Below are 23,104 nucleotides of genomic sequence, written 5' to 3'. Positions count from 1 at the left end.
ATAAATTAAATTATTTTTGAATTTTCATAATGCATACTATTCTTCAACAAGAACAGCTGCTTCTTCCACAGTTTTCATACATGTTACTACTTTTGTAATAAATCAAGATGATGACTTATTTCATAGCTTTGGTCAAGTAACTTGTGCACCCAAATTTCACCCAACTCTTTTACCAATTCAAATTTAGACTGACATCATGTTTTATTAGGTGATCTTAAACATCTAGTGGATGATCTCAATATGACAGGGAATCCAAAAATTTTCTCCACCGCTTTAACCACCCACTTTTAATTTTTCTGAGATCTGAACTTCATTGCCCATTACAAAGACATTTCTATGTAAATTAATTTTACATGCAGATATTATAAGGAAATCAAAAATGAAAGATGTCTGCCTTATAGTATACTTGATATCTGAATTTGGTATTTTTATTACTTAATCGTATTTATATTGCATTACTTTATCATTGCTAATGCAGACCTATTACATATTCATTGTTGTTATTATTTGTTTTATATTATGTTTTCCCCTTAGTTACCACTGTTTTACTTATATGTTACTTTTGTTCCATGTTTAAGTTTATTTACATGCTCTATAAAAGAAGATTAAAATATTTAAAAAAAATCTCTGGAAGCTTTAGTCATTTGTGATATTGAGAAACCTGGGTAAAAACAACACAAAGATAACAATAAAGGTCTCTACCCTAAATGGATTTTTTTTCTTACAGCAGAATAACCCCAGCAAACAGATTTTCCCCTGTCTGGATGAGTATGTCTCATCCTGCCTGAGCTAGTTCATTTTAACCCCCTTCTTTCTCCACATGAATTGTATACTGCCAGTTCATATCATCTCATGTAATACCGCTTCATGTACTTCAGATAATCAAAGTTTGCTTCTTGCAGACAAAATCTGATAGGCCGTGAAACAGCTATACCTTAAAAAAAAAATATTTAATTTCCAAAAAAAAAAAAAAAGCTTGTGTGTGTGTGTGTGTGTGTGTGTGTGTGTATAAAAAATATACACACAAGAGAAAACACTTACTTCTTGGCCTCAGCACATTACTGCTCTTCTACCTTGTGCCAATTGGCCAATGTAGTCCTGCTAAACAGGAGTTGGGTATTTCCAGCCTAGGTGAGACCATACGTTGAAAACATTTCAACCTAATGACTAGGCTAACTCTCCTGTTAACATTTCAGGAAATTAGTTTAATTACTGCTTACTAGACAAAGCATTTCTAAATTTGCACAATTAGCAATAGAGTTCCTGATCTAAACTGCCACCTATGTCATTAGCTCCTCCCTGGATAAACCAAGATTAAAATTGCCATCAGACGTGCAAGAAAGTAGCTACTGTCAAAAGGGCCTGAGAAGTCACTGTTCCTTTGGTGGGGAGAGATCTAAAGATACAAGCTGGAAAAGAAATTCATTATCACTTTTTTTTTGTTTTTTGTTCTTGTCCTCAAACTGGGAAATGTTGCAGTTTTGCCTAAGAAGGAAGGTTAACAAGCAACCATTCTGGATGGGGAGTTCATTCTAAAGCAAGGGAGCAGTAAGCACATCTGGGTAATGTTGCTATGTAACTGTTAATACCTAGCAAATTCCACAATGGCTTCCAATGCAAAAATATATAGAGCCCTTTTAGTTATTAATACTTTGTTAATCAATTATACAGTGCACACAGCTCTTGATAACTTCACTTTACTCACACTTGGCAAACTGGATAAAAACACACAAAGGAAATGCTAAGCTGAAATGTGTACAGGACAAAAATAACTTCTAACAAAACAATATAAACACACACACACATACAAAACAACTGAGTCTTGTTTTGAAGGCAAGAAAATGATCACGTACCTTCCATGAGGGGTGTGTCTGAACACCACCAAACAGCAGTGCTGTATTTGTACTTACTCTGAGACCGGATAACCTTAGTTAAAGTGGAATTCCTTTTCCTACAAATCTATCTGGCACCCTCTGCTTCCCAAACCTCTGTAACTTCAAAATAACAATTTAAGAGGCAGGTATCGGGTCATAACACTCTACATGGGTTACCACATGCCTTGCGCCTCAGAAAAAACAGAGATTACTATACACTACTTAGACCAATTCTGATTTTTTTTCTTAACCCCAGGTATGCACTTTCATACAAGACCTCCTTCAGCAAAGTATCTTCAATATTCTAGTAGAAGGTTAAAGGCCTATTATTGATCCAGGCATCCTGACTTTGGCTAGGAGCTAAGGAGTTTTCTGGAGGTGGCGTGGGAGAAGAGAGGAATGACAAAGCTTAGTGTGAGAGCAGGCTTTCGGTGGGGGAAATCCCCTGTACAGATCAGGGATCACATGAAGATGGTTGTCTCAAAGAGGTAGACAGGTCCAATCATGTCACACACAGGCATGGTGTGCCTTCCATTACCCAATGCAAGCCAAGCCTGTTGGATGCTAACAAGCGTGCATAAGGAGTTAGGCCTCAAGATCAAACCCCAATATCCTCTAGAGAGATGAAAGTGTCACACTTTGTATGCTCACCCTCACCCTCCATGAAACAAGTTACAAGGCTCTTTTCCAAAGGGAACAAGCTGGTCAATGCAGCAGTGGGTGGGGGGAGTGGGGACTTTAAGACCAAAAGAAGGATCACAGCAAATAAAAAAAAAAAAAGAAGAGTATATTCAGTGGTCTGCAAATCATCCTGTCGTAGCATCAGTAAACTAGAATTTGTGATGCTTTACAAACATTCTCGGCATCGTACCCAGATAATGGATGAAGGAGGTACTTGAGTCTAGTTCATCTATTGGTCATTCAAAAAACAAAGAACTGCGTACATCTCCTGTAGTACTACTTCAGATACCAAAAACAACAACAAATTAAACAAACAAATCCCAGTAAAAAATGCTGCAGGAAAGAAAATGACTGAACATACAGCCCAACACAAGGAAACTGGAAAATAAACGCACACTAATGTAACAACTAATCACAGATTAGGGAATACAGAGTAGTGGTACAAATGAAACCACAATCTCGACTAAATACACACAAGAATTATGCAAAAAATACTAACAGTTTTAGTAGCTCATCTGAAAAAAATGATAAATACATGCCTTGCATTTTGTACTGCCAACATCAGTGAATCACGGCATCTGAGACGCAATAAACTCCATAACTATATCTAGTAAAAAGTTAAGACACTACAGTTTTTCCTACCTCTGGCTTCTTGACACGGCCTTCAAGGAATGAGCAATCTGCAGCATTATGAGTACAGATGTGCCTGTACTTACACCAGTGGCAGGGAAATGAGCCATTTACACAGGATAAGCATCTGCAAAGCAAAAAAAAAAAAAAAAAAAAAAACACAAGCAACACTGAAGTTGAAGTTTTCAAAAAGCAATACAATCTAAAATTACTTTTGCCCTACCTACAATATGTAATCTGCTCTTATGTCTTATAATCTTGGATCTTCAAATTCACAACACATATTTAACAGGAAGTTCTGACAACATAATGGTAGACACAGGTGTAACAGTTATGTTTAAATCAATTTAGGTTGTGTTTAAATATAAAACACAGTATCTAACAAACACACACACACATATTTATTATATACAAAATCACAAATTGGTTCATACCAGGTTATGCTGACATCACACAGACACACATCCCGGGCAGCACTTATTGAGCAGTGTAGAAAAAGCAAAACACATTCAAACACCAAGGCCTCCAAGAAGGCATTGAAGGAGAGAGGTCACCTAATATTCTGCAGTGAATAAAATGGTATCCTTTAGTTTAACTTCTTAAAACTGCCAATAAAATAATGGGAATATACAAGATGTATGCACAGTATCCGCTGATCTTTCACAAATCTGCTGCTGTAGATAGGTTCATAGGTTGGTACTAGGCTATCAGCCCTAGGGCCTATACAAGCCTAGCCATAACAATTCCCTGGCTATTTCTTCCCACATTATTTACTTTTCTGGACCCCTGTCTAGCAGGGCGACTGACGTGATCCCTGGGGTGAATTTCCTTTCTCCCATCCAATCGTCAAGGTTCCTCTTGAAGAGGTCCAAAGAGGCACTCTGCTTGACATGTATGGGCAATCTATTCCAGAGTCTGGGGAGTCTCTGGGTCAGGAACCTATCCCTCCAGTATGTTTTGTTTATTGTGATGACAAGGTTTAGATCCCTGGAGCGTGTAGCTCTGAGGGATTGGGATTTCTTTAAGTGTAGCATGTCCAACAGCTCTGGGTTTGACATGGCCTTGTATGTTAAGCAGAGATCGCCTCCGAGTAGACGATATGCGACAGAGTATAGCTGGAGTTTTTAAGGCGGTCAGCGTAGGGCATCTGCTTTAGGCCTGTGATTCTTTTAGTGAGGTATTTCTGAGGCCTTTCCAGTTGTTGCAGATGTCTTGAGAGGTACATACCAAATGGGGCGTTGTATTCTATAATGGGTCTAATGAGGGATGAGTACAGTGGGACAATGACCTCCTTTTTTCTGGATGAAAAGCCCTTCGTGATGAGGTGTGCCACATAGAAGGATTTCCTGACTGTTGTGGCGATGTGGTTATCGAAGGTGAGACCACTGTCCACCTGTGTCCCTAAGTCTCTTTTCACACTTTCTGTGTTTAGTGTACTGCCACCTACATGGCAATTCATGGATACATATTTTTTCCCATAGGGGATAACAATACATTTCTTGGCATTGAGCTTGAGCCCATGGCTCTGGCACCAAGCATCTGTTTCTGTAAGGCCCTTTTGTAGAGTATCCACATCATTTGGGGATTCAATAATGGCTCCCAGTTTGCAGTCATCTGCAAACTTTGTTAGCCAGAGTCCCTTAGTGTTGACCTGTACTTCAGAGAAGTAGATGCCAAACAAGAGCAGCCCCAGGACTGAACCCTGAGGTACTCCACTAGCTTAAATAATGAGTTAAATGTACCATCGACAGCCTAACAGAGAACATACAGTTGTGTACACTTACCATAAATGTAGATGTTCGAATGTATTCACTGTTGTAGTCATCACACTTGGGTTATCTACCTGCAGGTAGCCCTCAGTCGGCCCGAATACCAGAGACTTGGTATTTCTGTGTCAGATGCTGTTGCTCCAGGACTGACGTCAGGTCATCAGGGGTATAAAAACAGGCAGCCAACGCCATTACATCAGTTTTTCTTGCCTCAAATGTCAGGAATACCTCAAATAGGGAGCTAAGTTATGGTGGGGAAAACACCACCAGTAAAAAGTAAATACCAATACCCCTGAAAGGGGTGAGTGATAGCCATACAGAGGAGAGAGAGAGAGAGAAAAAAAACAGGGGGCTGGAGGGAGGGAAACTAGGACTGCAACAGTGAATACAGTCGAACATCTAGATTTATGTTAAGTGCACACAATTGTACTATGTTCTTCATGTTTCAATGTTGCAGTCATCACACTTGGGTGGATTCCCAAAGATGAAGAAGGGTGGAGGTAGTCAAGAAGAGTTAGGGCTGGTTAGTATGCCTTGCAGGACTGCTGTTGCAAAACCTGCCCTGGATTTGGAAAAGATAGGCAGGTGGTAATGCTTGGTGAAGGTGTGTACTGAACTCTAGGTAGCAGCTTCCAGGATGTCCCTGGTAGGGACTCCCCTGAGAAATGCTGTAGAGGTAGATGTTGCCCTAGTGGAATGTGTTCTGACCCCCTAAGGGGTTGGTTTCCCATAGTGCTTGTAACAGAAATGGATGCAGTGTGCTCTCCATTTGGAAACTGTTTGTTTTGAAATAGCCTTGCCTTCTGCTCCTGTTGCAAAGCTGACTAGTAACTGGTCAGATTTTCTGAAGGGCTTAGTCCTATCAAGGTAGAATCTGAGCTGTCTGTGCACGTCCAAGGAGTGCAGAATCCTTTCCCCTTTATCGAAGACTAGGGAAGAAAGTTGGCAAATGGATGGATTGGTTGAGAGCCACACTGGACACCACTTTAGGCATGAAGGAAGGGTTAGTCCTGAGGAAAATCCTGTCAGCATGGAAAATGATGAAGGGTTCCACAACGATAATTGCTTGTAGCTCAGTGATGGCCAGAAGCAACGCTGTTTTCCAAGAGAGGAATTTTAAGTCTGCTGATGCAGCAGGTTCAAAGGGGAGAAGTGTGAGCTTTTCCAGTACAAAGTTAAGGTCCCAAGCAGGGGTGGGTGCTCTCCTTGGTGGCCTTAAGTTTTTTGCCCCTTTCAGGAACTGTTTGATAAGAGGGTGCGAGAAGAGAGGTGGCTCAGTGTTGTAATGAACCGAAATGGCTGAGGCATGTATCTTAATGGAGATGTCGGAATTGTGTAGCATTACTCCTGGTAACTTCCGGTCCCTATCTACCCTTACCCATCTCGCTTTTTCCCTCCCCTTCCCCCCGATGAGCTCACTGACCTTATAAATATACCTGCCCCATGGTGACGCCATCTTTAACCCATACTCTGTATCTCTTTGCTGCTGTTTACCCCTAGCTCCGGAGTCCATTCCTTGTGTAAGTGTATCTCTTTGCTGACTATTTTTTCACTGCCTTGTTTAACTGACTTAAAGAAATCAAACGGGCTAATGCCCTTGTTCGCTTGTCTCTACTCATAGAAATAGTCCTACCTAATGTGGCTTTTTGTTGTGGTATATGCCGATGTCTAGCGTACATATACGCAAAATATGTAATAGTTATCACAGTTTATTGATAGCGATACTGCTTTGAACCTAACGCCTACCTATGTTTAGCGAACATATGCACAGTATGATTAATTAGCTATTATAATTAGTTTTACTGTTGAGATAGTGCTCTCACGCTTCTTTATTTTATTTATATATTTTTTCACAAATAGTACGCATTTGTTCTGTATTTATCACCACGGTGTAGTGTGCCTGCACGTGGACCTGAAACGCTATTGCAAATAGCATGCAGTAATGTCCGATGCCTTCTTCTGTAAATTGAATTGCAACAGAGTAAAAACATTTGAGTAGTTAAGCTATAAAACAGCCTCCTCTTCCTGCTGATATACTATTTTGGGCAACATCAGATAGTACGCAAACTGTTAACCACTTTGTTAATATTTTTTCTTGGGCGACTTATTTATGTCGGAATTGTGTAGCATTACTACACGTGGAACAAGAACGCCATAAGCTATAGCGTTTAGCAGTTCCGCTGCCTTTTTTGCTAGGACACATCTCACCTGATATCTTAATCCAGTAATAGCAGTAAGTACACAGGATACTAGACTTGAGTATTCCATATTGTTTCTTTTTTTCACTCCCTGATATTTGTTTTGCTTACTCCTTAAATGTCGCATTTGGTAGTTTTACTTTAAGTGGAACATTAATTACATAGGCAACAGCGCTCTGAGGTCCTGCTGCCTCTGCGAATGCATAGTCACCTATGCTATCGGACACATACTTATAAGTACTTAGGCAGTTTTAGTTTCTCAAATTACCTTCCCAAAACACTAAGTTTTATTTATTTTCATGATACTACAGCACAAACAAACTGAAACGCCATAATAAGAATAGCGTTGCTTATGTCCAGCCTGCTTCCTACTGTACCTATTTGTATTTACTGGAGAGCTGTCATTTTTGAATGTAAATATATCTTGTATGTCCTGGGCCTAATCCAATCTGTATTATAGTAATATTACTACAGCCCAAACCCTCTATGTACCTCAATTATTGCTGTTATTTGCTTAGGAATTGCTTTTTTTTTTCTGACCTCCACCCACACTGACCTACCTGCTTGTTTCATTTCCTTCATTTCCTAGTGCCTGAACCTATTAGTGTTATTTACAGATAGTACCCAATGTTGTAGAATTGGATAGCTATAGCGATTAGGGGTTAAACTAATGTATAACTATAGACTAGAGAGTCTATTATGACACTACTGAAAGTTATTTTCTTCCTGTGCCTACACAACTGAATGTGTTTTGAATGTAGTACTTTTTGCCATGTTAAACATGAAAAACTGTGACTAGTTATCTAAGTAAGGACTTACCTGTTTCTTTCTATATTGCTCTGTAGTGGTATATTGTAAAAAGCTGCTTTTCAGCCTGCTTACCGTAAGTCTTTTGCTATTTCTCTCTCTACCTATTATTCTAGCGAACCAACCTGGCATACTGATTCACAGTTGGGAATCTGCCCTATCTGCTGCTGACCTATTGACTCATCCCACCACAGCAACTGCTGCCCAATCTCCAAAACTAAGGAATTGCACCTTTGTACACCCTGTGCTTCAGTCCAGCAAGGAAAAGAAAGTATGTTATTTTAACCTACAGGCAATACAACTACTATTTCTTGTATTTACACCTCAGGTTCATTGTACACTCCCAGCTAAGGCTACCAGCAGCAAAGACCTTTTTCTACTCTCAATTTTCCCTTTTATTACACCTATCCTCCTGTACGCCTTTACATTTTTTCCCTCCTTGAATCCCCTGACCTGCTACTTCCCAAACAAAACCTTTAGCTTGTTGTACTGCATCTTGCCACCAGGTGACATTTTTTCTCCTAGAAGCTATCCCTCTAACTACCTTCCCACTCCTCATGTTCACAGACTGACTCAACCTCTTGTACTGCAGCTCCACTTTACCCTTAGACCTCTACTGAACTTTATCACCTATCTACCCTGCTTATTTCACTTTTTTCTATGCCCTCTCCTTCCATCTACTCTCATCCAAACTACCCTTACCTTTCATATCTCCACTGATTGTTTTCCTTGGATCCGCTCCCTCAGAGGGTTAACCCGCTCCGTCAAGCCTCTTGGCTCACTTCGCTCCCCTACCCTACCCCCAAATCCCACCCACCCCCAGTGTCTCCACCCTTATACTTGCCTTGCCACACCCCCTAGTACCTTCCTACCTATCAGAACACTGACCCATTTCACACTTCCAAACCTACCTAGCACCATCCACACCTCCCCCCTTCAACACTCCCTCCAAACACCACACCCATCTTACTACTTCCAGCACTATGAAACCTAATACTTTAATTTACCTTAACATACTGTGTTCATTCACATTCCTAACTTTCCTGGTTATATCTTACACTCTTACCTACTATGAAAACCTAAGTCTGTCAGGCTCCCTTACATCATCAAAGCAAACTAACCCTACTCTCCTCCCAACCTCAATACCATATCCTACCCTGTCATCATCATCCCCATACCTTCCTCCCCAGTTTCACCGAATAAACCACAACAAATACTACAAAACCAGAAGGCTCTACCTCACCGACTCGAAATACGCAGAAAGATTTCCCTCCCTTCTCCTGCTCCTACTGGTTCATGGGGACATACATCCCAACCCTGGCCCTAACAACTCCTTTCCACTTACCCCCACTGACCAAAATACTAAAACCATGAAATCCCCTTTTTCGCCCAACTCTCTTACAGTTGCTCACCTAAATATTCGTAGTATAACAAATAAAATTACCCAGCTCCATGTCCTAATTGACTTCTACTCATTTGACATCCTCTGCCTAACAGAAACCTGGCTTAAACCAGCAATCAAAGACAATGAAATTACCCCACCTGGTTACAGTATCTTAAGACTCGATCGACCAAACAAAAAAGGTGGGGGAGTTGCCATACTTTATAAATCTGAATTACAAATTAGCCTGATAGACTACCAACCTCCCTCTCCTACAAATGCTGAACTCCTTTGCTCCAAACTTCAGATTAATAAGAACAAAGCAATGTATATTATGTGTTGCTACATCCCTCCCGGGAAAAATATAAATACACTTGAAAATATCCTTAGCTGGCTCTCTTCTACCATCCCACAAGAAATTATCTTCTTAGGTGATCTCAATATTGACTGGAACTCCTGCTGTTCCACTAAACCCACCTCTCTCATAAACCTCTACATGTTCCAACAAATCATAAACTTCCTACAAGAATACATAAACCTACCAAGAAGCAGAGTATTCTTGATTGGATACTTGTTAATAACAATCCCCATGCATATAAAACAGGTATACTCCTGACAATATTAGTGACCACCTCCCTACATACATTTCCAAACAAAAATATAGTAGTCCTATGCAGTCAGTATATCGAACTATACGCAGTAAGAAAAACTTTAGCCTTCCCAACTTCCTCCTAGAACTTAAAGCTTGCAACTGGGCACCTCTCAAAGACCTTCCTCTTGAAGAGGCAGTCACTTATTTCAATAATACATTCCTCCAAATTCTGGACAGCCATGCCCCATCTCGCCAAATTAAAATAAGGTCCAAAGCAGCTCCATGGCTTTCCAAAGAAACCAAGCAAAAATGATACTAAGAAACAAACTTTGGGCAAAATGGAGAACCACAAAAAACCCCACTGACCACCAACATTTCAAACACCTTAGAAATACCACAAAGAAACTTATACTCCTTGACAAAAAAAACTTCAACTTTAAATTTCAACAAAACCCCCAACAGAACCCTCAAAAATTTTGGTCTGGAATCAAGAAACTCCTATACCCTGGAACTCCAAAACACCCACCCCTGCCAACCTAACTCAGACCCTCCTAATAAAATTGCTGACATCATAAATAACTTCTTCTCAGAAACAGTCACCTCTCTTGCCAACACCTTAACTCCACCAACAACCCTTGAACTAAACCCTCCTAATAATAAAATACCCTCTTTAAAGTTCAACACAGTATCCACAGCCTTCATTCACAACCAACTCCAAAACTTAAACCTTGTACCCCTCAGCAGACAAACTGCCAGCAGAGTATCTGCAGCTAGCTGCAAAGGTACTAGCATTCCCAGTCTCCATCTTAATAAACAGAACCATAACCGAATCCACTATTCCATCTCTCTGGAAAATCTCCCATATCATCCCCTTACATAAAGGTGGAAATACAACTGAACTTTCAAACTACTGCCCTATAGCCCTACTCTCTCCTCTAGCTAAAATTATGGAACGATGTGTCCAACAACAACTTCTAGAACACCTTCTCCATAATAACCTACTTGCTGACTCACAGCACGGCTTTAGACCATTCCATAGTACCACCACTGCCCTTCTCTCCTTTACAGACACCATCAACAAAAATCGCAACAATAATCTATATTCATCTGCATTATTTCTTGACCTCTCAAAAGCATTCGATATGGTAAATCACCATCTCCTGATTGATATGCTTAAATCCCTTTCTCTCGACACAATGGCTATTCTGTGGTTCAACTCCTACCTGTCAAATAGACAACAAGCAGTACTCTGGGATGGTCATTTATCCTCCCAGCTCCCAGTCTCCATTGGAGTCCCACAAGGCTCTATTCTAGGTCCCCTCCTCTTCTCCATCTTTATTAATAATCTGAATACCTCCTCCCATCCTCCACTTGCATTCAGTATGCAGATGACTCTACACTCATCTGCACTGCAATGTCTCCTGCTGAACTACATTCATGTACACAAAATGTTTTTACTGCAGCAGAAAATTGGTTCAAACACATCTGTCTCCTCCTCAATCCTAAAAAGACTAAGTTACTATTGATTACTCCAACTTATAAGTCCATCCCAATTTCCTTTACTATTGTCTCTAACAATGGCACAATTATATCACCCGACAGCACTACAAAACTGCTTGGTGTGACAATAGATAATCAACTAAACTTTGATGCTCACATCAATTTAACAATAAAAACAGTTAACAAAAAAATAGGTGCACTCTATAGACTTAAACAATTTCTCACACCAGAGACTAGGATATCCTTAGCTCAAACACATCTCATCTCAACACTACTGTATGCCTCTCCAACCTTTATTAACCTATCAAAAACAAACCTATCAAAACTAGCCTCATCCTACCACAACATTGTCAGGTTTGCTACAAGTGCCCCATATCGGACTCATCATTGTTTAAATCTCAGACAGCTAGGTTGGCTTGAACTGCAAAATCTCATTCTACTCCAACAACTGACTATTACCCACAGGATACTCCACTTCCTTCTAATACACCTATTCTTAGTACTCTTATTTCCCCTATAAAAATCTCTAACCTACGCTCAGCTAATAAACTTCTAGTAGCCACATGTAAATCTCAGAACAAAGCAGGTGACTCCTTTTCTCAAATGCTGTGGGTACACACTGGAACAAGCTCACTTGTGAACTTACTACCTTGACCTCAACACCCCTCTTCAAGAAACATTTAAAGACCCACCTCAAATCACATTGGCTCTGCCCTTGCTCTTCCCCTGACTGACTCTCTTTCTCTACTTCGACATCTTTCCACCTCTTTTCCAAACACCTCTATCTGCACTGTACAAACCCATCATATAGATAAGCAGTACTTCTCCTTCTCTCACTCTGCCTTGTCTCCATCTAGCTGATACCACTCCTCCCACCACCTCATTTTCTTTTTTCCCTTGACTCTATTCAGCTTGTGACTTCCTCTTTCTTATGATTTTACCTATTACAACTACTTACTTTGCTTATGTTTTACCCCCTATCACCTCTAAGATGCTAAAAAAAAAAAAAAAAAAACACAATTTTTTTTTCTGTATTATAATACTGCTCGTATTGCTGTGTGTTTTTGTTACACTAATTGCTTTTCTGTTGTTCTGTATTCTAATTAGTTACTAACTCCTGCTTAGTAGTTTTAGTTAAACTCTTGTACATATTTTTTTTCGTAAGTTTGTTTACCATAGACTGTTACAGTGGAGCTTTTCTCCTCGGGCCTCTACTGAAAATGGACATGTATCCAGTTAGACTAGCCCGGTCAACAAATGTAAAATAAATAAATAAATAAAAAAAAGAAGGACAGGCCTTTGTGGAGTAGATCTGCTAAGTAATCCAGGATTAGAGGCAGGGAGGGCAGAGTTGTGTCCTCTCCTTTAGATAGAATCCAGGAGCAGAACCTTTTCCACTTATCAGCATAGGATTTTCTTGTACTGGGTCTTCTGGCTTCAAGAATGATGCCCAGCACCTGCATGCTTAGGGCTGCTGGGGGAGAATTCAAGGAATAAGCCAGGCTGCAAGATTTAGGGTTTGCAGTTGTGGATGCAAAATCTGTCCCTCCTGCTGAGACAGCAGGGTTGGGTTCTGGTGTAGGTGCCAGGGTGGCACTGGTGACAGGCTGCGCAGGAGTGCGTACCAGTGCTGGTATGGCCAGTCCGGGGCAATCAGAATTGTCCTTGGTCTGTCCTGTCTTATCTTGAGTAATACTCTTGAGAGAAGGGGCAGAGTGGGAAGGCATAGATTGAGAGATTTACCCACTGAAAAGATAGGGCATCCACTTTCCAGGCTCTGCTGTGAGGACTCCTGGTGCAGAATTTGCTGAGCTGGTGGTTGTAGTGGGAGGCAAAGAGACCCACCTCTGGGGTTCCCCCCATTTCTGAATCAGGAGGTTGAAGGTGCTGGGCTCCAACTGCCACTTGTGTGGGTCTAGGAGATTTCTGCTTAAGTCGTCTGCCAGTGAGTTTTGTTTGCTTGGCAGGAACTGAGCTTGCAGATGGACTTGCATGTCCAAGGCCATGTGCCACAGGGCCATGGCTAAGCTGCAGAGTGTGTAGGAGTGGGTACTCCCCTGCTTGTTGATGTACCACATAACTGTGGTGTTGTCTGTTTTTATTAGCAGTTGTCCTGGAAAGAGTAGGGATCAGAAAGCTGTCAGGGTGTTCTGCACAGCTAGCATTTCTTTTTGGTCGATGTGTAGATGAATTTGACTTGGGCTCCAGTGGCCCTGAATGCATTTGCCTTCCATGTGTGCTCCCCAGGCATAGTCTGATGCATCTGTGGTTAGGATCTGGGAGGCGTGGGGTTGAGAAAAGGGCAGTCCCTTGTTGTGGCAGCATGCTTCTGCCCACCAAAGGAACTCTGTCCTTAGACAGGGTATGATAGGAATGACTGTTTCCAGGTCCTGAGAATGTTTGCACCAAAGACTTTTTAAGTACCACTGAAGTTTCCTCATATGCAGTCTTGCATATGGAATTAGCCGTATACATGAGGCCATGAACCCTAGGGCCTGCAGTATTTTTCTTGCAGATAGCTGGGTTCTGGTGGACATTTGTTTGAAGTAGGCTGTCAGATAGACTTGTTTTTTTGAAGTGAGGAATGCCATCTGGGATGTTGTGTCCAAGCTTGCTCCCAGGAATACAATCTTTTAACTGGGTACCAGTTTTGATTTATTTTCATTGATGGTGCACCCCAAGGAAGTAAGAAGGTGTTTCACAAATGTCAGGTGCTGCAACAGCAATTCCTGACTGTCCGCCTGAATCAGGCAGTTGTCCAAGTACGGGAAAATGTAGATATTTCTCTGCCTGCAGTATGCAACGGCTGGAGCCAGGCATTTTGTGAAAACTCTGGGTGCAGTAGATAAGCCAAAGGGAAGTGCAGAGAACTGATAATGCATAGATCCTGCCCTGAAACGTGAATACTTCCCTGCATGACTCCCTTATGGGGATGTGCAGAGAGGCTTCTTTTAAGTCTAGGGTGACTAACCAGGCATCCTTGGCTAGCATAGGAAGAAGCTGTTGCAGGGTAAGCATATTGAATTTTGGTACCACCAGGAAGGTGTTGAGATTTGAAAGATCCAGGATTGGGTGCCAAGAGCCCTCTTTCCTGGGTACCAGGAAGAGTCTGGTGTAGAATCCTTGACTCCTCTGTTCTACTGGAACCAGCTGAATAGCTCTGATATTGAGCAGGAAAGATACTTGGCTTTGAGCATCTGCCCACTGGTTTGGAGGAAGGTCTGGAAACCCACTTGGGGTTGGCAGTGAATGGAAATAAAATTTGCACCCCTGGGATACAATGTTGAGCACCCACCGGTCCTGTGTGATGGACATCCAATTTTTTGCATGAAGGAAACGTTTTCCTCCTAGGAGCACAAGCAATTGGGCAGGGCTGGGGAGTGGAGTAAGGAAGTCATGGTGAGTTTTTTCCGTAAGGAGGTGGCTTACCATTCCCTGCTTTACAGGTGGGGGTACTCCATTGCTTAGATCTCTGCATACCCTGAGACTGCAGTCTGGGTGGTCCGTTTCCCCTGGGTCTGGTTTGAGAAGGCCTGGAGGGGGCTGGAAAGGACCAGTGTTTGGAAGGGCAATGCCTACTGAATCTAGGCAGTTGTATTTGTAAGAATTCTTTCACAGTCTGCATAGACTTGGCTTTTTCTTCCATCTTTTTAAAAACCTCTTCTGCTTTGGTGCCAAACAAACTGTCCCTGTTCAAAGGAGCATCTAGTAACTTTGATTTGACATGGTCTGGCAAGGTCTGCTCCTTGAGCCAAGCATGTCTTCTCAGTACAGATCCAGTGACAGCTGCCTGGCAAGATGCTTCTAGGGCATCAAAGCCACACTGCAAAGTATGCTTGCTGACTTGGCTTGCAGAGTGCATAAGCTCCTGCCAGTCTTTATTTCTGCACAGTCTGCAAAGGCTGCCACTTTTTGTTTAAGTTCCATAATATGCTGCTGGTACTTCAGCATGTGAAACTGGCAATTCAATGTCCTAATAGCAAGAGTTGCAGAGGTATATACTTTCTTACCCCATCTGTCCAAAGCTCTGAAATCCATGTCCGAGGGAGTGGGATTCTTGGTTGTAGTAGCCTTGATACCTTTAGGCCCCTGGGAAATGATCTCTGGGTCAGCAGTAGGATTCTTGAAAAGAAATTTGTGAGTGTCAGGTACTCTGCAGTACCTGTTTGGTTTCCTAGGTGTCAGGAGTACAACTGGATTCCAAAAAAACATCAACTTCCAGGACAGGGGGTATTGCTAAAGGCCTGTGCTGAGGCAACTCTAGAAATTCTCTGAGTCTCTTTTTGGACTGAGGATAGTCTTGGCATTCACAGGGGAAATGCTCTCTTAAGGTACGCAAGGTTTCACCAAAAAAAAAATCCTCTGGAGGAGAGGCAGAGGGAATGGATTCCTCTGCATCTGAATCCTCATTAGCAGATAAGGGCACATCTTCATAATCAGAAATTTCAGAGTCATCGGACTCCTGGTCTGTAGAAGCTGTAGGGGACTGGTCTCTTTCTCTTTAGCAGGGGAAGGCTGACTTCCCTTAATCAGCGTAATAAGGTCTTCTGCCATTCTAAGCATTTGTTTTTGTGGCATGCATGCGCTTTGGTTGTCTGTTTTCTAGGCGTAGTGCGTACTCTGGGCCTAAGAAACTTGGTAGTTTTGGTTAAAAAAAGAAGTCATCGGTTTGAGTCAAACTGCCTCAGAAGCCGGTGCCTGCACACCGGCTCCGGACCCATCCAAGGTAGGGACATCCACAGGTTCCACAGTTGAAGAAGAGTCTCGCGGCTTACTGGACTCTGAATGAGTCTTGGTAGGCGCCTGCGAATACACTGAAGCAGGCATCAGGGGTTGCGAAAGCACCTCACTAAGTACCGGTGGACTGGCGACTAGCTTAATGGAAGCGTCGGCGGCAGTTTTCGACCTATGCAGTCTGTTTGTCTTTATCCTTACATTTTTTCAGAATATCGGTAGTCATATGGCTAACCAAAGCCATTTCAGAATACTGAGATCGAGAGCAAAAGAATTTAGCGACAAAAAGAGCCCAACGACGAATGGTTTGGGCATTAAGGCACAAAACTGACAGCGAGGTACGTTGTGGTCTGGGCCTTAACAGGTGACACAGTAAGAATGATAATCTCTGTGAGGTATTTGCTTTCCACAGGCGAGACAATTGTTAACTTTTTCTGACATTGGTTAGAGCAGGAAAAAAGGATCCCAAATGGGGTACTTAGCTTTAGAAGACTTCAGGATTATTCAATTCGTAAACAAAAATTCAGGTAGCGGCCGACCGGCATTTGCAAACTGCTTCTGCTTCGAGCTCCTTGGCAAGAAAGACTGATGTAATGGCGTCAGCTGCCTGTTTTTATACCCCTGATGACCTGATGTCAGTCCTGGAGCGACAGCATCTGACGCAGAAATACTAAGTCTCTGGTACTCGGGTCAACTGAGGGCTACCTGCAGGCAGATAACCCAAGTGTGATGACTGCAACAGTGAAACACGAAGATCATACATTCTCCAACAAGATGATAATTTACAGGTTTTGCTTGGTGAAAATCAAGTCCTCTACTTTACTGCAGCATATTAAGCTGTCTTGAAACAGTGACTGAAAAAAACAGAGACTATTTTTACGTGCAAGGTGCAACTGTTTAAACATGCATAGAATAAAATATAAATAAATAAAAAGAAAAAAAAACTTAACTAGCAAAAACTGCAATAGTGGTTACAAGGACTTGCAGTTTACTTACCCCTTATTGAGTTTGCGTTAAAAAAGCTGAGTTTAGTAAGATGGAAAAATAAAGAAAACAACTCAATTTCGAGAGAGAGAGTTTGTGTGTGTGTGTGTGTGTGTGTGTGTGTGTGTGAGATACAGGGATTGTGAGCAAGAAATACAGGGGCAGCATGTACCGCTTAACTTCTCTGCACTGCAACAAACATTCTACCTGCATGCATTTTCTAAACAATTACATTCATAAATCTGTAATACCTGGCAGTTTTGATGGACTATAACCTTCTGTGATTTACCAGAAAATTCAACTCTGTATGACAAACGGCATAACTATGCAGCAAAATCAGGAACAGTTAAAGAGGCATGGATAGTTGCAATACCTTGCATTGCACGTTTTTCTTTCATTCATTAAATCACAATAACATACCTTAAGTATATTTAGCCAACAAAGTGGGTACAACTGCTGGGTGTGCATGTGACGGGGGGGGGGGGGGGACATTAAATACTTCCATAACTTATATTTTGGATGCAAAGTCTTTCTTCCAGTAACAATTATACATGCTACAGTAAGTTTGAAACATTAGGCATTGGAATTACATCATATCAAAAATATTTTAAACATGTATACAAATAGAAAACAATGCAACAGATATTTCATAATCTAAATGCAACAACTCCCCTCCAGTGTGGGCATAGGAAATAACATCCTTCTAGGGAAGTTAAGGCATTGGGCTTCAACACCTCCTGGGTAGGTGTTATTTCCCTGATGACAACCACCCTGTTGGGCATTATTACTTGTGTACATATTTCTGGATCTGACTTTGGAGGCCTTCTGTGGTGAGTAACTGGCAGGAGAAATCTTATAAACAGAGTTAAAACTTCATAAAAAGTAGGAGCAGAAAAAAGGCCAAAAGGCAAAGGTTCTGAAGTAGCAAGCTGCTAATGGAAGACCAGCTCAACGTTACTGAAATGCCTGTGGCACAAATATCCACAACACAGACATTTTTGAAGCAATCACTGAAAGCAGTCATGAAAAGCAGACTAATTTGTAGTTGGCCAACTACTGGAAAACCACAATGCAGTTCAAAAGTCCATCTGGAGAGTGTTTACTAAACAACTGCTAGCCCCTCAGCAATGGAGCAAAGCTGCTAGGTCAGCAAGTAAAATCTGAGCTGGTGGAATGTGCTGGGGCATGAGGAGCTCTCACTTTCCCCTGAAATCCACTTCTCTGAGTAAAAAAAACAGAAAGAGTTCAATGGACTGGGTTAAGGAGACCAGATGGCATAAGGCTTAAGCTCTTTGCTTCCCAAACACAAGGTACTAGGTTCAATCCTGACCTTTGGTCAATGCCAGCTTGGAAACTGCAAGTTCTTGCTGTGTCTCTTTGGAGTTCCTCCCACCTTCAAAAAACATGCCGAGTGCTTCCATCTCATATTCACCAAAAAGAATAGAGCTGTGTGCAGCAGCACAGAATCTACATTGTGCTCTATGGGGGAAGAAAGAATAGTTGTGTAAAATCTTACCATAACCATAGATATCCTTCTCTTCTATGTTGCAGTATTCTTCACATATGGGTTGTACTCAGCCCTATGATCCAACGTCCAGCCAGTATACAAAAGCTTCAAGCTACTGCCAGTACGTGGGACGTCGCACATCTTTTTCAACATCAGCCATAAAAGGATGTCCGCAAGTACAATCCTCAGAACTAGAATGCCCCATGAGGAACAGGAGTCCCAATGAAAACAATAAGTCATCCAGAGAAGAGATAGGATGCAGGGGGAAGTTGGGAGGGACAGAATACTGCAACACAGAAGAGGAGCACATCTATGGTTATGGTAAAATTTTACACAACTATTCTATGTCTTCCTGTTCAATGTTGCAGTATTCTTTACATATTGGAGAGTGCCATAGCTTAAATGGAAGCTAGGGAGGAGGAAGGAACAGAAGAAGGTTGCAGAGAAGAAGACTCAAGAAAGCCATGAATAATTGCCCTTGTAAACCCTGTTCTCGACCTAGAAATAAGAGTCCAGTTTGCAATGTTTAGCAAAATTGTGCACAGAAGACCAAGTATCAGCCTTCAAAATGGAGTTGGTATCCAGACCCTTAAAGAAAACCCCTGAGGAAGCCACAGATTTAGTTGAATGTGCTCTGACAGAAGTAGCCAAAGCCTTACCATAGAAATCATAACAAAATGCAATAGCTTTAGAAATCCAGGAAGAAACAGTCTGTTTAGAAACAGGTAAACCCAGAGGCCTGGGATGAAAGGATACAAAAAAGCTGATCTGACTTCCTAATGGCTTTAGTCTTGTCCAAGTAAAATTTAAGTTGCCTGTGAATATTTAACATATGCAAATTTTTTTCAGTGAAAGACTGAGGGGAAGGCAAGAAACTAGGCAGTTGGACAGATTGATTCACAGACAAGTTATTCCCAAATCACAACCTTAGGCACAAGAGAAATTAGTTCACATGGAAACTCTGTCCTTGTAGAAAACCATAAAGGGTGGAGATTTCATCAAAGCCTGTAACTTGGAGACCCTCCTAGCAGAAGTCAAGGAAACCACAAGCACAATTTTCTAGGTGCAAAACTTCAGTGAAGCAGAACCTGCAGGTTCAAAGGGAGGCAAAGTCAGCTTTTCCAGGACATAATTAAGGTCCCAGGGGGGACTGGTTTTCTTGGGGGCTTAATATGAAGGATGCCTTAAAAAAAAAAAAACTTAACTTCCAATCTGGAAGCTAAAGGAGGTGACAATGGCAGGTAAGCAGAAAGAGCAGAACAGTGGACATTCAAAGAAGAATATGATAAGCCACTTTTTTGAAGCTCACACAAGTAGGAAAGCACAACAGGAATGTCCACAGTAAATGGATCTAAGGTTCTTTTAAGGCACTAGACAGAAAATTTTCTCCATTTGGAAATAAGATTTTCTTGTATTGGGTTTCCTGGCCTCCTGCAAAACCCCAAGCACGTTCCTAAGAATAAAGGTGCCTGAAAGAGATCAGAAGTTCATCACCCACAGGGTCAGCTGTAATGTTCATAGACGTGGATGAAGTAAGGATCCCCTGTCCTCTGTGAGGAGATCCATCTGGTGAGGCAACTTGTGGTGGTGGCCCTTGGCTAACTTCAAAGGATCGGGGTACTAATGCTGTCTTGGCCAAAAGGGAGTCACCAACAAAATTTTCGGTTTGTCCAAAGGAAATTTTCTCCTGAGGGGAATCTCCTCCATTAGATTCCTCCTCAGGAGATGCATACTTCAAAGATGAAGCAAGTTGGGTGGAATATGCCAGTCAACATCAGAAGAGGAATCAGGTACCTGAGATACAGCAGCCTGAACTACGGAGGAAAGAAAAAGAAGGCAGAGGTAGAAGGAAAGTAGGTTTCAAGACCATCACGTCCTTAACAAGACCCTTAGAAAAAGCTTCCCAATCTGACTGAGGAGAGGAAGAAGGAGGAATGTTAGGTTGCTTAGTTTTCTGCTGCTTCTTAACATGTCTTACTGGAAGAGGGGACAAAGAAGAGGAACCCAATGTAGGCTTAATGTCAGATGAAGCCAGATTCCCATTAGCAGCATCAACGGCATACACGTCCCCGGAGTCCTCCAACCCAATGAGCTGTGGTTCCCCCATATTGTCTGAAGAGGACATCTGCAAAGCCTCAAATGTGCTGGGATCCATTCCCCTAGCAGGTTTTGCAGCGGTACCTGCCGAAAAAGCAGATCTGACCTCTGAGCATACCACCAACTCTTCACCGACCTCAAGGGGTACGTTTGAGGCAGAAGGCACAGAGGAAGAGAATTCAGGCTTCAGCTTACTCACCTTCCTCCGCAAAGTCGGCTCAGCCAAAGGACACCCGGCACCCTCCATAACTTCATCAGCCAGACGTTTGAGCCTCTCATTCTCCAGATACAGATTCATAGCCGAAAGACAACTACACAGTGTTTTAGGCACAAAGGCCTGACACAGAGCAGGATAAATGGTTGTGACTAGGCTCTACACAGAAAAGACAGTGCTCATGGCTATTTTTATGTGGAATCTGCCTTCAACACCTACATTTGCCCTTCCTGGATGATATGAACAGAGCAAAAGGCAGTAACAAAAAATAAAATCCCCAAAGGGGCACTTATCTGAGCTGGTAGCAACACACCAACAAAATCCGAATCTGAATGCAGACCGAATGTAGGAGTCAACCTTCCAAATGGAGGCAGAAAAGTTCTGAGGATGGTATGTGTGGACATACATTTACAGCTGAAGTTGTCAAAGCAGATGTGCGACGTCCCATGTGCTGGCAGTAGCTTGAAGCTTTTGTATACTGGCCGGACATCGGGTCAACAGGGAGGAATACAGCCCATAAGTAAAAAGAATACTGCAACATTGAATAGAAGGACATTTCTAGAAACCAATCACTTTGGGCATCTGCTGTGGCACATAGTATCCTCGTCATAGGAGAACACTGATCACAGACTGCATGCCATGGCAGGGGTAGCCACTAGAGTGTAAAATATGGCTCTAGGTGATTCAGTCATGTTGACTACCGTTGCCAAATGGGCATGGGTATTTGCTGGTGATAAATGGTTTGAGGACCTGGCCTACTCAAACCTATGTCAGGGACCCCATGCTAATGATTGGAGCGGTGTGTGTGTGTGTCCGCCATAAAGCCCCATAGCCCTGGATCAATAAGCTACTGTTTGGCTGGTGTCTGGTTACCCAGCTTAGGTTACCTGGGATAGTTTTGTTGAGTGAAAGCTGGAAGTAAAGCCAATCAACCTGCCAAATATGAACTAAGAATTGCTACACTCAATGTAGGCACTGACAAAAGTGGATGACACGATGGTAAGGAGGAGGCAAGAAATCCTGTGTGTGACAAGATGGAAGGGCAGTGCAGCAAAGCCACTTGGTTTGGCATCCAGAGTCTACTACTCAGGGGTAGCAGAATATTGGGATTTGGGAACTGTGGTAAGGCAGAGACTTCAGAAGACAGTGATTGATAAAACACAAAATAAACTACTAAAATAGACAAAAAACGGCTTCAGAAAGCAAGCAGTAAAGTGCATAAAGCGCTTTTCGTTTAACAAAATCAAACTTCTTTGGAGAATGCATTGGCTAAACATATAGGAATATTTCCAAACCATAAATTTAAGTTCAAGATTATTGATCAAGTCAAATACATTAGGGGTGATCCCATCTCCCTACGACTTGAAGAACTTGAACTTTACTGGCAAATTCACCTTAACGCATACTACTACCCAGGTATTAATGACATGTGCTCGATTAGATGTTTACTTAAATTGAAAAGTTTAACTAGATGACAGAATCTCTCTTCTAGCTATGTAACACAAAAACAATTTTTATATAATTTATATATTAATTTTATATTAATATTATGAATAATATTCATCTCTAATAGTAATTCACGTTAGTAAACGTGATAACAGAATATTCACCCTCAATTCTCCTTAAAGGTCATAGTTAGATTGTGTATTTTTTATATATGATGTTGTTTGTCTTTCGGCTTTTCCCCGGTAAGGGGTCGCCACAGCGGAACTCCGGTCCACTAATGATTGGCAGTAGATTTTTACGAAATGCCGAGGTGCCAGCTCGACGCCCAACCTTCAACGAAGGCACGCCCATTTACGCACGCATGTCTTTCGAATGCTACCCAACCGTGGGGAGGACATGCAGACTCCACACAGAAGGCACTCCCAAGCCAAGCCGAGAATCGAACGGGATTCTCGGCTTGGCTTGGGAGTGCCTTCTGTGTGGAGTCTATATATTTTTATGTAATGAATGCCATATTGTGGAATTAAATGAATGGCATAGCGTAGTATGAATGCTATAGATTTAGTAATATGGTCATCATAGTTAGTTAAAATTATGTACTAACATCAAGTTAATTTCTTGTATGGTAATTTTAGTCACTGTTAATGATGCCTAAATTTATTTCTCGAACTCCCAGCTGAGTTATTTTTC

The 23,104-nt window shown here is 41.8% G+C and overlaps 1 protein-coding gene across 1 annotated transcript in view; it reads right to left on the bottom strand.

Moving 5' to 3' along the window:
* The window catches only part of LOC122807260 (plexin-A1-like), a 2,134,283-nt gene that overhangs the window by 867,373 nt on the left and 1,243,806 nt on the right, over positions 1-23,104 (bottom strand). Inside the window, exon 9 of the mRNA XM_044078363.1 lies at positions 3,198-3,312. Coding sequence (XP_043934298.1) covers positions 3,198-3,312 — 115 coding nt within the window. The remainder of the gene's footprint in view (positions 1-3,197; positions 3,313-23,104) is intronic.

This window comes from Protopterus annectens, chromosome 7.part0, assembly GCF_019279795.1.
Source record: "Protopterus annectens isolate FY-2018-M chromosome 7.part0, PAN1.0, whole genome shotgun sequence".
Lineage (NCBI taxonomy): Eukaryota > Metazoa > Chordata > Ceratodontiformes > Protopteridae > Protopterus > Protopterus annectens.
The sequence above is the reverse complement of the archived record's forward strand: the minus strand, read 5'-3'. Positions and strand labels throughout refer to the sequence as shown.